A 16,426-nucleotide genomic window follows, 5' to 3' on the forward strand; every position below is an offset into this window, starting at 1 on the left:
GAGACCCAATATGAATATAAGTATATTTTGGTTTAAAGAAAAAGTAATGTACAACATAGAAGGTAGTCAAAGTACAAAAAAGATTGATAACCACTGACATAAAAGTAAACACGAAAGAAGCTATACAAATGTTAGATGGTTAAAAAATATCTTACAGATGATTGGTGGCTTGCTTCTGTGGGTCGGGCAGTCCAGTGAGTCCAACTTCCTGGCTCGGAGATGGCGGCTCCAGACGCTGAAACATTAATGTCGTTCGATTCTGTGTAAGATACAACATGGCCTACAGCTGGTATCAGGCAAGCTGATGGGAAAATGGGTTTGGGAAAGATATGGGATGCAGAGCATCCCATGTGTAAATGGGGAGAGGATCCAACAGGAGAAGGTAATGGACAGTCAGGAGGCATTCCAGGAGGATTGTGGGTATATGGGTGTATCCTGTGAGTCGTGCTGCCTGAGAGCAGCCAATGGTGCCATGCTGAAAATTCATTTACTTCCATTGCTCCAGTAAATGAAAAGCTTCTGTATCCAATTGGCTGCTGAACAGCAGTAATAAATGTTGGCTTTTCAGTTGCTCAAGCCATCATAAAGGGAAGTTCACCCGAAAATGCTGTCATCATTTACTCACCCTCAAGTTGTTTCAAACCTGTATACATTTCTTTGGTTGAACACAAAGAAAGATATTTGGAAGAATGTTAGCAACTGATATTTCTAGGGCACAATTGACGACCATAGTAGAACAAAAGTATTGTAACTTTTTGTTCTATCTTACACAAAAGGAGATATCTTTAAGAATTTAGGAAAACATGCAGTTCTGGGGCACCTTTGACTACCATTAAAGTTTTTATACTATGGTAGTCAATGGTGACCCAGAAATCTCAGTTGCTAACATTCATCCAAATATATTCTTTGTGTTCTAATGAACAAATACCTTTATACGGGTTTGGAACAACTTAAGAGGGATTCATCCATTACATTATTTTCATGTTTGGGTGAACTATCCCTTTAAGGTGAAATAATGAGCATACGACTATTAACTTTTTATGTTGAGATAAGACTAAAACAAACTCATTTTAATGACCAAATGAAATGTTCTGACAAACCAAAATGTGTTTCCTTTGTTGGCTTATTTCCTTTTGAAATAAAAAGTTGAACGAGATACCCCTTTTTTACATAGACATTTGGCTAATGTTGCATGATCTGAACAAAATCAAAACCCTAACTGACAATTTCAAACCTGTGATGTGGAAGATGATGTAGATAATATCATTACTATGCTAGCCAATAATATGAGATGATTCCCTGAGGATGAGACATCAACATTTTTAAGGGCATATCTGTAAACATTTGTGATCAAGACTTTAAGGAATAATTATAAAGATATATATTGTCTCAAAGCTAAGGGGATGGAATAAAAGCCACAAAAAACAATTTTCATTTCATGGGGTCATTAAACAGTTTGGAAGTATGAATTTAACCCATAAAGCAGCAAATTGGTACCACCAGCCAAACATGAAATCCTAACATTTGGAAAATGATAAAAAAAATCAACCTCAATCCAGTGAAAAACACAAAATGCAGGTATGTAAAGGCAGACTTTTAATATCTCATGACTATTAGTAAATTGAATGAGAGCTGATAAAGGATAAAAACATGCACAGATGAAAACATTTGTTTTCTTAACACTGCTTATCTGATGGATGAGTCAGAAGAACATGGGTTGTATGTGGAAAAGCTCAGCAAGTTTAATGGCATCTCCAAGAACTACCACATCCAGGCCCACGTTGCATTACAGTCTAATATTCATACATCATCCATAAAAATCACATTTACAACCAAATCTATATAAGCAACTGTACATTTTTATAACAACCACCAAATGTGAAAACGCTTAATGATTTAGTTTGTTTGCAGGGCAACATCGTAAAGTCTCTTCCAGCAAACAAGGGTATGGTTACCGCTATTGATTTTTCTGAGATTCTTCCACAGCAGGACACACATTACTCTATTTAACACTTGGAAGAATAGTGGAAATAATTCAACCGAACCATCAAACATACTGAAATATTAAATAACCCCTGCAAGTGACTTTAAATAGAACCCCACTTTATAAATTGAGACTTAAGTAAGTAAATCAATAAGGTTGATCATGAATTATTAATGTAGTGATTTGTGTGAAAGAGATCGAGTATTCATGCAATGCAATACTTTCCCATTGTAAAAACATTTTAAGGGAAAGCCTCTTAAATTTCTTTACAGGTTTATTCTGTTTCCCTTTTATTTTATTTACAAGAATGCCATATATGTCAGATGGGATATACAGCCACGAAAAAAATTAAGAGACTAGTTTAAAAGTATTTTCAGTTTTTCTGAATGTACTATGTGTTCAGGTAACATTTTTGTTTCATTCTGTAACAATATTTCCAAATTCCAAATAAAAATATTGTCCTCTATTTGCATTTTTCACAGATAATGAAAAGAAACAGGTTAAAATAACAGAACAGATTCCCCTTATTTTCTTCAAACCTCAAATACTGCAAAGATGACAAATTCATATTCACTTTTAAGCAATACAACAGCTATATTGTATATGTGTTCAGGAAAAGTTTTTTTGTAATAACCTTAATTTTAATCCGAGTTTTCATGCTTTTTATCGTCATGCTGTCAGTCTTTCACATTGCTGTTGGATGATTTTGTCACTCCTGAGGTTTGATTTTGTTGACATTTAACAGATACTGGACTGGACACAATACATCTAGACATTGATTAATTGAAAATTTGGAGTGGTACCTAAATAGTTTTCGTGCCTGTATATGTTGTGAAAAGCTCTTGCCCTTGTTTACTGCAAGTGTGTCATTTCTACAGCAAAATACTTGCTCCTATACCATCTTAAAATGCACGGACTACAATCTGTAAACGTTGTAGCAATTTAAACATATTGCTGTTTGTTTGACCCATAGCGTTCAACAACAAGGGTGAGATGGACAGATTGTTGGTGGCATCTATAAACTTTTGGCATCTTTAATTATTATTTAGCTTTATGACAAAATGTTAAATGCTCTCTCATTTGTAAGTCGCTTCGGATAAAAGCGTCTACTAAATGAATTAATGTATAAGTATATCTGCTCAGCCAAACTAATGGAAGATATAATGACTGTTCAGGAAAATTAACGTTTGGTCAATTAGGTAATTCGAGTGGCACAGAAGTGATTCACTATATCTTTAAAATATCAGATTTTAGCAAAAATGTCTCCATTAGAGTAGGATTCAGAGGATCTATAAGGGTTCATACCTGCGCTTCATGCTGGGCCTGCGTCCGTTTGGCTTTACTTTGTCTGTAATACTCCATGATCATCATGGCAGCGTAGATTTTTCCTACTGTCAAGTCTGTCGCTGCTGAGAAAAGGACAAGTTACCCTGTACGATTAGACAAGGTGAAATGGACCCTGAGCAAGAGGAATGGGTGTGAGGAACGGGGCATGCACACAACAAACATAAACTGTACCCACAAACTTGCATGCGCATAAAGTGTCCGACTGACACACACAGAGCCAATGGTCTTTTCACAAGCAGACTGATTAAAAACATTAAAATCAAATAATTTTTAACGTGCGTTGACCAATACTCTTGTTACATGAACGTTTTAAGTCTTATAACAAAATACTGCAAGGATTACCTCATCTAGACTTTTATATCAGATAGAAATCAGACAGCAAATTATAGTATAGCTGCTACATAATGTAAACAAAGTTTCAGAATGTAACCGAGCAAAGCGGCCTCCCAAAATATTTTCTGCAGCTTTATGGAACCGAGTCCATATGAAGAAGTTACTAAAGAGTAACTTCCGACTAGGTTTACATGCCATGCTTAGTGGTGTATATAAGCCATGGTCACCACCTCTGAATAGGATCTGCATAGAACAAGATAATATTAGCATCAAACAGTACAGATCTAAACTATTACATGCTCGATGCAAAACTCATTCTGTAAACATTCTGTAATATCACTAGAATTGTGGTTTTGCCAAAAGCTTTATTGCGTTTATTGTTATCTCATGCTTGTGTACTAAGAGCATCTAGCTAGTGTTAGGCTAGCTAGTTTTAAGCACTTACAGCGTTTCTTATAGGCTAGTTAGCTTTTAAAGGTTTGTAAACATGTCTCACCAGCAAGCTAGCACACACGTGTAGGAAGTGGCATATTAGCATTATTTTAAAATATTCTTCATTCAGTTTATTAGTTTAATCTACATCTTGTCAGGAATCTGAAAACCCCTGGAGTGAAAAGACATCTATAGAGTGTCGATCTATAGTGAGGCACCCCCTGATCTCAGGCAAAGTGAGCTGGAGCCCACAGATAAGAGTCTTTCTGTCATCTACAATATGTAGGAGAAAGAAATTAAACGTTATCATTTTCGTAATGCAGTATTTTGAAGATGACCATAGTGCATTGCGACTTACAAGCTTTGCAGGTAGTTAATATTGCATCATTGACGTGTTTGTGCCATTTCCTGATCTGCATAATACCTATGGCTTGACTGCCAAGAAATGCAGATATATAAATAGCTTAAATGTATTGCAAGTGCTGTAAATGTTATCCATGCAATATAACTACTTACAGAGAGCTCAACTCATCGTAATTTTAACTCTATGTGAGCAGTAAGTATACATTTGTTGCGGTATATACCTTAAGTTTCAAGAACTGCAATGTCTAGTCGGGTTGCTTACGGCGTGGGCTTAACTCCCATTTTAAAGATGGTACTGGTGTGCAACTGACGTTTTTTGGGCAGGACCAGGCATTCATCTTAGAGTATAGTAAGCCAACAAATTGCCCATATTTATTTTTTAGATCTTTAAGATTTTTTCATTTTCTTCCTAAGTATAATACATTAAACTAATATGAATTCTAGGACTCTATACAACCCTATACTAACAGTCGACTGAGTTAAGGCCTGGATCATCAGGGGGTGAGGAGCAGTGAGTGGGCTGGCTGAGAGAAGCTGTCCTTGGGTGGTACATAAGAAACGTTCCAGACACACCAACCTCAGGGGTAACTTACACTTGTGGGGCGTCACCAGTAAGTCCAAAGTCTTCTGAGAAAGATTGGGCCATATCGCCATCATCTCCTTTCTTAGTTCAGCATCCATCTGGTGTTTATCTATACCTCCTATTTAAGCAGCAACACGTGTACGTGCAAACATATATACAAACATATTTCCACAAAAACACAAAACAATTTTCATCAATGTTTGAATAATATCGAATGCAATATCGATGTAAAAATGTCCACATAATCCAATGATGGTGTATAATATAGAAGTGCATACAAAAGGGAATGAGAAAACAAAAAAGACAGAAGTGTCTTTCCCCACCCTTGGCGATCTTGATGTCCAGAGCGGTTCGGATTAAGGCCATAAGGGTGGAATTAAAGTGCACTGTGTTGTCATCGGCAACCGGCAGATCCATCCGCAACAGTCTCTGTGGAGAGCCAATCACGCTCAGTTAGAAAAGAAGGATGTTGAAATACTGGTGTGCTTTGAACCTCAGGGTAGGGTGTGTTTCGGTGTGTGAGAGGGAATGGGAAGGGAAAGTAAGGAGGGAGGGATTTTCAGGGTGAGCTCTGTGACGTTTAGTACTCAGTGCAAGAATTCATTTCGCTGTAAATTTGGTAATCTTTAGAAGAAAGGAGGAATCAAACTGCTTGTTAGTAGTTTATGGGATTTGTGTGTATTTGTGGAAGTTAATATCTTCATCGACATGTGTTGAATTGCCATGTAATGTAAAATCTGGATCCTGAAGCAAGACCACTTAAGAATTACTGATGTCGATATGCTACAGATCAAACTTGTATCTGTGTTTGGGTATAAGCTCTCATATCGGCATCTGAGCAGTCAGTCAAAGAGCTTTTCCAGGAGGAGATTCACAAATCAAACGCAGACCAGCGGATGAAGTACACATTCATTTAATGTGTTTTAAAGTATAATTCATCCTCCACTGATCTGGAAGAAAATCATATTTAGTGACACCAAAAGTCTTAATTGCATCGCACAGGGTTGTATAACCTCATTCGGTGTTGACCGTGTGTGTTCCTCTCATTACCATGACACGCTTTGCCATGCAATCGCTCCCTTTCCCTTCCCAGTCCACTCCAATCAGTCAAAGAAGAAACACTCCCCCTCCCCCACCACTACTACATTTCCCAGCATGCATCATGCAGTCCCATGCATCACAAAACAAGCAACACAGCAGCCAACACTGAAAGCATCATCTAGTTGTTTCATTTCAGCTCATTCATTTAGGTTTAGTGTTGTCACTGAAACTGAATCATGGGCTACTGGATAAAACAAGAGCGCGATCCAGATTCTCTGGTCTCTCAATGCAAAAAGATGAGTGCAGGCTATCGGTTTAGGTTAGAGCAGCATTCTCCAAAATAAGAACAATAAAGGAAATGGTTTTGTGAGATTTTGTGAAGAAGATGAGCCAAGAGTGAGGTTTCGGCTACCTACGGTGCAATTTAAATGTTTCAGATGATGAGGAGAAAAACGGTGGGCTGTCAGAGAGGAGAACCCGAGTTTCATTTGGGACTGACAGTGTTTACAGGGAGAGTATTGATAGTGGAGATGGTGGTGGCGAGAGATGACAGGACAGAAATAGAGACTGAGAGGATCCCGTTTCTTAGAAAATGAAATTAAAGAAAGATCTATCACCACTCAAATTCTTTAAGGGGCGATCCTATGTTTTTGGCCCTAATGTTTGACAGGAAGAGAGAGGGTGAATGCAATGGTGGTCATTGTGCTTCTTTCTACTTAGGTTGTGGGGCGACAGTGACCCCATCAGACAGGAAGGTACGGAGGGTGTAGGTAGACGGGGGTCTATGTGGTTAGACTACTATACCAATACAAAAGGAAAGGGACAGGGCGAGGTGAAAGGAGATCAGTTCCCAGCGTTGTTGAGGGATGTGTGGGATGGGCTCACTAACAGATCTCCTTTACTGCACGTTTTAGCTGTTGTTGAATCAGTCTGCCATAGAAGCTGACTGAAGGATGAAATGTTGGTGTACAGCTGCAGACAGACAGGGAGATAAGGAGAGAGAATAATCCTATACAGGGTGATCACAAAAGGGATGGAATATCTTGTGGGGGGGCAGTGGCCTGGAAGGCGGGGCATGCAGATGATTGTCAGAATGTAAAGAGGAGGGGCTGGAAACAGATTAGAACTGCATTGACAGAAGAAAAAAGAGTGAGAAAGGATTTCAAATTTTCTTAAATTGAAGTTTCATTGTTTGAGAATTGGGTCTCCAAAGTTACGTGTGTGTTGTTGCGTGTGTGTGTGATACATTGGCGTGTCTAAACGAAAGAGAGAGACAGAGAGCTGGTCCAAAGAGAGAGGGGTCCCTAAAAGAGCGGCATCCACAGAGCTGAGGGACTCGGAGGGCTGAAGCCCTTAGTCCTTCCAACCACTGCTGCACACGCACATGTGGAAGTGTTTGTGTGTATGTGTGTTATGACATATACTGAATACACATGTGAATGTTTGTTCTTTCTTATATACAGTGGGATTCAAAAGTCCAGTTTGAAAAACTGACGGTTTATGAAAACTTCCACAGTTTTACAATTGGACAACAAATAAAAGTTATGTAAATTGAAATGTTAACCGAATTTAGTCTTAAACTAATTTTCTTCCATTTAAGCACCCAAAGAATCATCTAGATTTGCAGAAACCTTTGGAGATCATTTCAACTCATGTCCTTGAAACAAAAGGGCAATATTCCAAAAATAACTTTTATAAAAGTCAACTGAATGGTTACGCTTACAATATAATTTACAATGACTTTTGAATGATCCCCACCATATCTCATAAAACCCATTTACTACTGCTGTACATTAAAACATGAGCATTTTGCTTTAATGTACAAGTATATTCATGTAGACTGTTTAAAGTTTAAAACACGTGTCGTCTAATGTACACGGTTATCAAATATGTGGATGTGTTTATAAGCGTGTGTGTCTTCATACGGTGCAAAAGTGCTGAGAAGGTTCGTCCGTTCCCGCTGCCCTGTGGATCAGCCAGCCTAAGTCTAATGCCCTCGAACCCTCGGCCCTGCCACCAGAATCACAATAGCGGCCTCCATCAGACAACGAAGGAAAAAAGAAGGAGATCAAATAAAGAAAGAGAAAACACCAACAGTACAGACACAGCGCTGGCCGCTCGGAGGCCCTCTACCTTGTAGGCAACCCGTGCAGGGCACTTCTTCCCCAGGCCTAACGGAGGAGACATGTGTCTGAGCATCTCATACATATCCCTGTAACTGATTCTGCCACTGGGCAACCGAAAAAACAAAAGAAAAATCCAAACAAAATGTGAATGGGAGAGAGAGAGAGAGAGAGAGAGAGAGAGAGAGGGGAAGAGGAAAAATAACAAATTAAAACAAAAAAGCAGGGGAAGGGAGGGGTTGGAGGAGAACAGAACAGAACAAAACAGAAGGTTATTTGGGTGAAGGAAAGGCGTAGTTTGCTAAACTAGGCTGCCATAGACGTGATGATCAGTTTATTTGTGGGTTTAAGGGAGGCGGGGGCTCAACGTCTCGGTGCGTTCTATGCAATCGGGGGCAGGTTGCATAGAAGAGCAGGGGGGCTTCGTAACAGGCAAAAAGTCCCGCTGCTGGCAAGGCGTTAAAATGGAATTATATGTCAATGCAGTTTCTGTCCCCCTCCATCCAGAACAATGCACGCTACCATAACAGCTAGGCCTAGCCGTGCCTTAACAGCAAGCAAAACAAAAATCAAAAGATGGTTGTTTGTTTGCTATTCTTCTATCTAATTTTCTCTCGTTTGCTTGTTTCATACACACTAGTGCGTTTCATGCTCCTGTACGTGTCGGCATTGTCCTGCACATTCTCATTGTCATATCAGAATGCAAGTAGAAATGGTGAGAGTTGAAAAGAAAAGAAGGTAAGCGACATTCATTGCATTCTGGATGCTAGCAGGTAATATTAGTTTTTAAGTGGAAGTCAAACCTTGCAGGCCACCCTATGAGGACATTTCTTGCCTAAGCCCAGAGGGGGGTCGATAACTCGCAATAAACTGTACATATCCTTATAATGAATGCGCCCGCTGTAAGAAGAATACAGGGATATTAGAGAACACAACTCAGAACAGAGACACTGGCAGGAAGAAAAGTACAAGAACAGGAAGTGTACCACAGAATAACACACACACATATATTTTCTTGTTTGCTAGTCTTAGTTTTACTGTACTTTTACTTTCGGTGTATTTTCCTTCTTTCCCTTACTTCTCCCTTCCTTTGTCAGACTGATTCTGATAGAACGAGTGATTTTACAAACAAAAGTCTCTCGTACATGCTATCTTTAATCTTCCCTTAAATGAGAAAATGCATTAATCTTCCTTGTTAACACTCATTCCTTCCTCGTTCTCTCCGAATATGCAGATTTGCCCACCTACGTGGCTGTCTAATGCACAACATAAGGGTGACAGGCACTGGAATGCAGATACCAGGAAACTTAGCATGTTCAGTGGGAGGTAAAAGGGCTGGCACAGTAAGTTTGGCTTGCAGTATGCAGTATTCCAGAGTGGGAGGACTGGGAGTCACAGAAGGGCACGTAGGAGGGTTTGGGGGGATTAATGGATTTTAACAGAGCTGAGAAGCTCAAATCCATGATCCCTTTCTGCTCTCAGCTGGTATTGTGGTTTTCTCCCCTCTCACTGGTCCACGGTAGGATACAGTGTAGCCAGGCTCTGTACTTTTAAGGTTGTGCCGGAGGCCTTGATGTCAGGTCTAGCTGAACACATAAGAGAGAGCTAGTGTGTTCTGTGTTATGTAGGACACATCCCTATGAAAACTGTTGTCTTAAATAAGATCAGGTTTTGTTACATCCAAGCTGGTAAAGCCTGCACTTTTATAGAATGCATGGTAAAAAATTGCACAGGTGCATCTTTGCTGATTCATTCATTACCGTGAAACAATTTCTTTACAAACTACTTCGGTTTAAAGGCTTTCTCTAGCATACTGAAAATCTGGGATTTAAAATGTAATATAATCCTGTATATAAACAAAGTTTTAGGATATTGACAAATTTAAAACACTGAAACAATTTAAAATGAATAAGACATTTTCAAGACACTAAATTCTGTATTTTTGTAGCCCCCACTCTATCATCGCAATATAAAATCAATGGTGTATTGATGAATTTAGTAAAACGTTTAGTTATTTTAGTTATGTTTTGTGGTTGGTTAATTTTTAACCTGAATATGAGAAATATGAATGTTTGAATGTTCTAAACAATTAGTTAGTTTTACCATTAGCATATTGTTTTTTAATATAGTTTGTAAAGTGTGTTACATATGTACACAGATATACTCACCGAGCAGCAGGATCATACTCCGCCCATATCCTCACATATTCGTCCAGGTGATGAGGACCCAGGATGGAGGAGTCACGCGTAAGATACTCAAAATTGTCCATGATCACAGCCACAAAAAGATTCAGCATCTACACACATTTACCACACGTAAGAGTGACAAATGTACTGAATCCGGAGAAACATCACACTCAGATCTCCACCCTATGTACCTGTCATCAAGTTATTTATCAGGTTTTAAAGGGATAGTTTACCTAAAAATTATAATTCTTTCAACATACTCATCTTCATGTCATTCCAAACCTTTATGACTTTTTCTACTAAACTAATCAACACTGGACCTCACTGAGGCATTTCTTGAAATATATTTAGTTGTCCATGGAAGAAAGTCATAAACATGCTTTTGAACAAAATGAGGGTGAATAAATCATAGAAAAGCATTTTTATTTTTGGTTGAACTATCCCTTTATCTCAGATCTGATGAGAGAAATGCAATATAATATACGTAACTATATCTTCAGAGGTGTATAAATACCTTTCATAATGAAGTGTTGTGTTATTATTACATACACCGTTGTTTCTACAGTAGCCGTAAACTGACAAACTGCTCTTCACAGCGCATTTCGTAAATACGTTATTTTGACAAAAGTTCCTGTGGCACACTGCACTAACCACACCATGGTCATGGGTTCGAAAATCCAGGAAAAACACGGACCAATAAAAAAAGTATAATTTGAAATGTCCGAAGTCTCACCAGAAAGGAACAGAGGAAGATGAAGGAAACGAAGTAGAGGTAGGCGAACTCACTCCCACATTCATTCTTATCGTTACCAGACAGCTTATCGCACCCTTTCTTTCCCAGACATGACAGCATGATATCATGCCACGCCTCACCCGTAGCACTCCTGCAAACACACTATGCTTAGAAAGAGTGTGTAACCATCATGAAGCATCAAACAATGCAACCCGCACACACCTGAAGAGCAGCATCAGAGCCTGGAAAAACGTCCTGAAGTTGTTGTGCTGGTTAATGGCGCTCTCGCCATCCTCTTCAATCGCAATGTTCCCAAACAGCTATTAAGCATAAAGAGCACCCCAGCATAAACCCACAATACATGTTAAAATATACCTGTACTCAATGTTTTCTTTGCATCCTCCTCAATCGGGCACTCACCTGCATGCCGATGATGGCATAGATGAAGAACAGCATGGCAATGAGTAGGCACACATACGGCAGAGCCTAAACACACAGAAAGTATATATGAATTCATGTTTAATCAGTGTGAATGTTACTTTAGAGACATTTTCCGTGAAACTCTGACTTCATGACAGAAATATGTGATTTAAGTGCAGTCTGACGCTGCTTTGTTGTGCACTTTACCTTGAAAGACTGGACGAAGGTCCAGAGCAGGATACGTATAGTCTCACCCTGCCTTAGAAGTTTGATGAGACGAGCTGCTCTGAAGAGCCTCAGAAAACTCAGGTTTATAAAGTTGTTCTACCGGAGACAAGCAGAAAGAGAGAAAAGGATGAAGAAGCAGAGAAACACAAGAGAGAAAACAGATAGAAGGAGAGGTAAATAAAGAAGGAAAGGAAATGAAGTCAGTCTGAAACATTTCATTTGTGAACAGAAAAATAAACCAAAAGAGGGAACTAAATGTACAAACGAGAAATCAGATAACAAGGCAAGACTGAACAGGCTCATATCCAAAGTGAGTAAAGGGGAGGGAACTGAAAAAAGAGAGGAAGGGGCAGCAACTCAGACAAAGAAAAGTCAAACTTAAACATCCTCATTGAGGAAAGGAGTGCACAGACCCTAACGCCTCGCTTCAGTCAACCAAATGCACTGATCTTTAGATTTCAGGCTGACAGGTCAAGTGGAATCATGCCAAACCACAATAATAGCTCACAATGACCAACAGAGGGCACTAGCAAAGAAAAGAGACACATGTGCTGGGTTAAAGTACAGATTTTACATCATTTAAATACATCATCTAAAAAAATACGAGCCCAAGAGTGCTTTTTGCTCTATGTTTTCATTATTGTTTGCTTTCATTAAGCGATTTTACCAAACATCTATATTTATATCATACCTCTCTCTTCAAAGTGACAATTTCTGTCTTTTAAGCAGCACAGAGATACAACTACAAAAAAAGAACTACAATTTGGGTTCATTAATCTGACAAATTCAAATCAGGAGGGATCCCTCTTTACCAGTTTAAAATTGACCTACTGGTTTAGGTGTTGCATTTATGTTTGTGTCTGTTAATGTGTTTGTATGTATGACTCTATGAAGAGCGTTCTACACAAAAACAATAATAATCACTAATGGTCTCTGTCAGTGAACGAAAGATCAAATGCAACATGCATTTACAAAACCTGCAGAAAAACACTGTGTGTGTTCCAGATCAGTTACAGCTGACAGGGGGGATGCTTTTGATGCTACTGTCACATCATCAGACAGGCAGGGGTGAAAGGTCATCATGGCTCGAGCACATGCATCATTATCATCATCATCATCATCACCATCAGCCACAGGTAAGCAGATGCATTAGATGCATTACTCCAAAAAAATTACAAACCATCTACATGTAGATGTTGCAGAAGCATGGTTTATAGCGGTATTTTTGGAGGTTGATAAACAACCATTGTGATTGGTCAGGTCAGGTCATGGACAGACACATGAGTTTCATAGTGCATATTGATTGGATGGAGTCATCAGAGGGCGAAGCCGCCATAAAGTAGAGAATAAAGAAAGCATGTAAAAAAGATACAAGAAATGAATTATCATTATGCATGTAACAAACTTTCCATCCAAATTAAGGTTGACTATAAACACAACAACAACAAATTAAGTATTTTAAACACATTCATTCATGAATTACTGTCATGATAATATCAATACATACCTTATTTGTCATTTACACGTTCCTGCAGAGTTTTAATAAACACAAGACTTAACTAGCATATATGTAAGACCAAAAGTTTACGCTGAACTCTGCAGGAAGGTGGATCTCCAGGAACAGGATTCAGAATAAGAAATCACTATTATTTTTATCATATGGTAAAGCATTTTACACCAGAATTATTGATGAAGATGCCATGAAAGCAAGATTGCAGTTTTTTATCTTTAAGGCAATATATCTCTCACCAGGTTTCAACATTTGCGTGGGTCAAACTCTTCCATGGATTTTTCAAACTAACAAAGGGCTGTTCAACAATTGGTCACAATTAATCGCCTCCAGAATTAATGTTTGTGTTTACATAATATATGTCTGTGCAGTTTGCATATTCATTTTGTTTTTAAACACTTTACACATACATGTGTATATTTAGGAAATACTGTACTGGCATGTATATGTAGAATAATTATATATAAATGTTATGTAAACATTTCTTCATTGTCATATTTTTCCTAAATATATACATGTATGTGTTTATAAATACAAAATTAATATGCACAGTACACAGACATATGATTTGTAAACACAAACTTTTACTCTGGATAATCACGATTACTCGTGATAAAAACATTTCTGAATGTTTAAAAATGTTACAGTAAAGAATAACATTTTATACCAACGTTTGTAGAAAATGTACCAAAGCCATATATAATGTTGATAAAATGCTCCTTTAACGTTACTACACAAACATTTTAGAGAATGTAGCCAAAGTTTTGGGAACATTCCCTGTAAGATGGGTTTGAGTCTTAAACAATTTGACATGACAAGCTCATCTTCATAAATGTCTATATTCACTGACTGTGACTGGATCTTGAATACATGTCAATGTATCAGAACAACAAATAACATACAACATTCACACTGATATACCAACATTGCGTTAGGTGTGTTTGATCTGGGATAAATAATAAAGCTGGAAGGGTAACAGACCCACGTCTCCACTGTTCACCACTTGTTCATGGATCTGCCAAACCAACTGGGACAATTACATAAGACTTTTAGAGCTCCTTGCACCTCAGTGAGCAGGAGAAGATCCCGCTGAGTCGCTCAGTCACATACGCACGCACGCACACACACACACACACACACACACACACACACACACACACACACACACAAGCAAACAGACAGAATACGCAGACAAACGCGCACATGGCAGCCCGTCTGCTACACACTTACCCCGAGCTCTGTCACTAAAATATCAGTGACGCTGCCAAGTACAGTCACACAGTCGAAGATGTTCCAAGCGTCTTTGAAGTAATTCTGTGGTAAAAAACACAGACGTGCATGTGTGTCAGTCGTGGTTGAGGATTACGTTGTTAGATTTATTTTCGCTCATTTGTATTGAAGAAACGGCTCTTGTTTCCTCTGAATTTCTGATTAGCTTTTTCTCAACTTTCGCTACGAAAAAGATAGATGCTTAGATGGTGGGCAGCACAGATGGTAAAGATGAAGGCCTTTTGTAAACTGCCTTGTACAATAAGTGCCTGCAGGAAAAGAGTGCATTAGGATCTCTCTCCATACCAGCAGCACAGGCACTGATGCTGAGGGCTTGAACATTCAGACCGGCTGCTTGTCATTCTCTCTCTCTATCATTTCTTATTGTGTGTTGTTGGGACAAATCTTTCACTCTCTTTATTTTCTCTGTCCTTCTTTCCATTTCCACGGCACGTTAGCGGGCCCTCCAGCTTCCCATCTTTATGGGCGCCTTCTGCCTTCACGACTTCTAGCTGACTAGTCATTTACCTTGTGCCCTGCGTTTCCATGTTTCACGGACTTCAGATCTGCTTTGATCTCTCTGTCGCTCACTCTCTATCTCTTTGTAAATCTCCTTGTGCTACATTGATTCTGAACTCTACAATGCCTGAAACACTTTTTCAGGTTCCTGCAGTATTATTCTTAGCTTGAGTGCAGAAAACAGGTGTACACCGATTTCAAAAAGCATTTGTATGTTTTTGGACATTTAAGCCTGAAATATGAAATACATAGGGTTCAAAAATAAAAAAAACTATGTTTTTCTTCTTATTTCAGCTTGAAACTGGAAATCCAATAAATAAATAAACGAAGTAACGACCCTGTTTTTTTTCATTTTGGGGTAATTTCGCACTGACTTCTGAGTGAGCGCGGCAGCGAGCCTACAGCTCTTCACGAATCTCGCGATGGATCAGTTATCATTTACAATGGCTTCACTCGAGCTGTACGTGTTTCATATTCATTAAATGTTTATAAATAATATGACATATAACAAGAAGTCGGAAAAGGGGAACACTGCAACATTATTATCTGTCATGTTACCTAAAAAGAGTAGCCTAATGCAAGCCAAATCTGCATAATGGAAATGATTCCCTAGATCAGGGGTCTCCAACCTTTTTGTAAGCGAGGGCTACCAAAATATCTCGAATCCTCTAGAGGGCTACTTTTTGAATACATACTTTCAAACTTTAAACATGTGATGCCATATTTTTACGCTCACAGAACCAAATGCAGTTTTCTTTCAAATGTTTTTGCACTTAAATATATCAAAGCTTATAACACTTGCTAATAATAAACTTTCATGACGACGTAGCACTTGGCTGATTGGTATAGTCACAGATTTGTCAACAGTCTTGAGCATTATTGGTGAGCCCTATGTTTAGCGGGCACCTTACAGAGGTTATGCGGGCAACCAGGTGCCCACGGGCACCACGTTGGAGACCACTGCCCTAGTTAGACATATGGTTTATGACTACAATCATTTGGCAGTTCACTTGGTTAATTTAGCTAAAACTGATGTAATGTAATAGTGCAAATGACTACATAAAAACATCACAGTATTAACACAAACTGAACAAATTTATAAATGACTCTATAGCAGAACTGTAGTTTTAGCTGGGGGAACCTAAAGGCTGTTCGCATCACATAACTTCTAAATTACAACCTTAATTTATGGATTGACACCTTTGCTGCTGCCAGCCAGCTGTGGCTACTTAACTGTTCACTTCAATGTCACATGTTAAAAGCAATAATGCTAACAAGCTTCGACTGTAAGCTCTGTAAAGTATTGTATGTGAACGTTAGGCATTGTTCAATATTATATTTTTGAAATATTTTCC

The 16,426-nt window shown here is 38.7% G+C and overlaps 1 protein-coding gene across 1 annotated transcript in view; it reads right to left on the reverse strand.

Moving 5' to 3' along the window:
- The window catches only part of cacna1aa (calcium channel, voltage-dependent, P/Q type, alpha 1A subunit, a), a gene marked incomplete at its 5' end in the record, with an annotated part of 72,459 nt that overhangs the window by 15,507 nt on the left and 40,526 nt on the right, over positions 1 to 16,426 (reverse strand). Inside the window, 11 exons of the mRNA XM_079457629.1 lie at positions 156 to 259; positions 3,290 to 3,390; positions 5,053 to 5,160; positions 5,366 to 5,471; positions 8,217 to 8,313; positions 10,375 to 10,502; positions 11,126 to 11,276; positions 11,348 to 11,445; positions 11,546 to 11,611; positions 11,753 to 11,869; positions 14,514 to 14,597. Of these exons, the coding sequence (XP_079313755.1) occupies positions 156 to 259; positions 3,290 to 3,390; positions 5,053 to 5,160; positions 5,366 to 5,471; positions 8,217 to 8,313; positions 10,375 to 10,502; positions 11,126 to 11,276; positions 11,348 to 11,445; positions 11,546 to 11,611; positions 11,753 to 11,869; positions 14,514 to 14,597 (1,160 nt within the window). The remainder of the gene's footprint in view (positions 1 to 155; positions 260 to 3,289; positions 3,391 to 5,052; positions 5,161 to 5,365; positions 5,472 to 8,216; positions 8,314 to 10,374; positions 10,503 to 11,125; positions 11,277 to 11,347; positions 11,446 to 11,545; positions 11,612 to 11,752; positions 11,870 to 14,513; positions 14,598 to 16,426) is intronic.

The sequence above is a fragment of the Barbatula barbatula genome (assembly GCF_947034865.1).
Source record: "Barbatula barbatula genome assembly, chromosome: 5".
Taxonomy (NCBI): domain Eukaryota; kingdom Metazoa; phylum Chordata; class Actinopteri; order Cypriniformes; family Nemacheilidae; genus Barbatula; species Barbatula barbatula.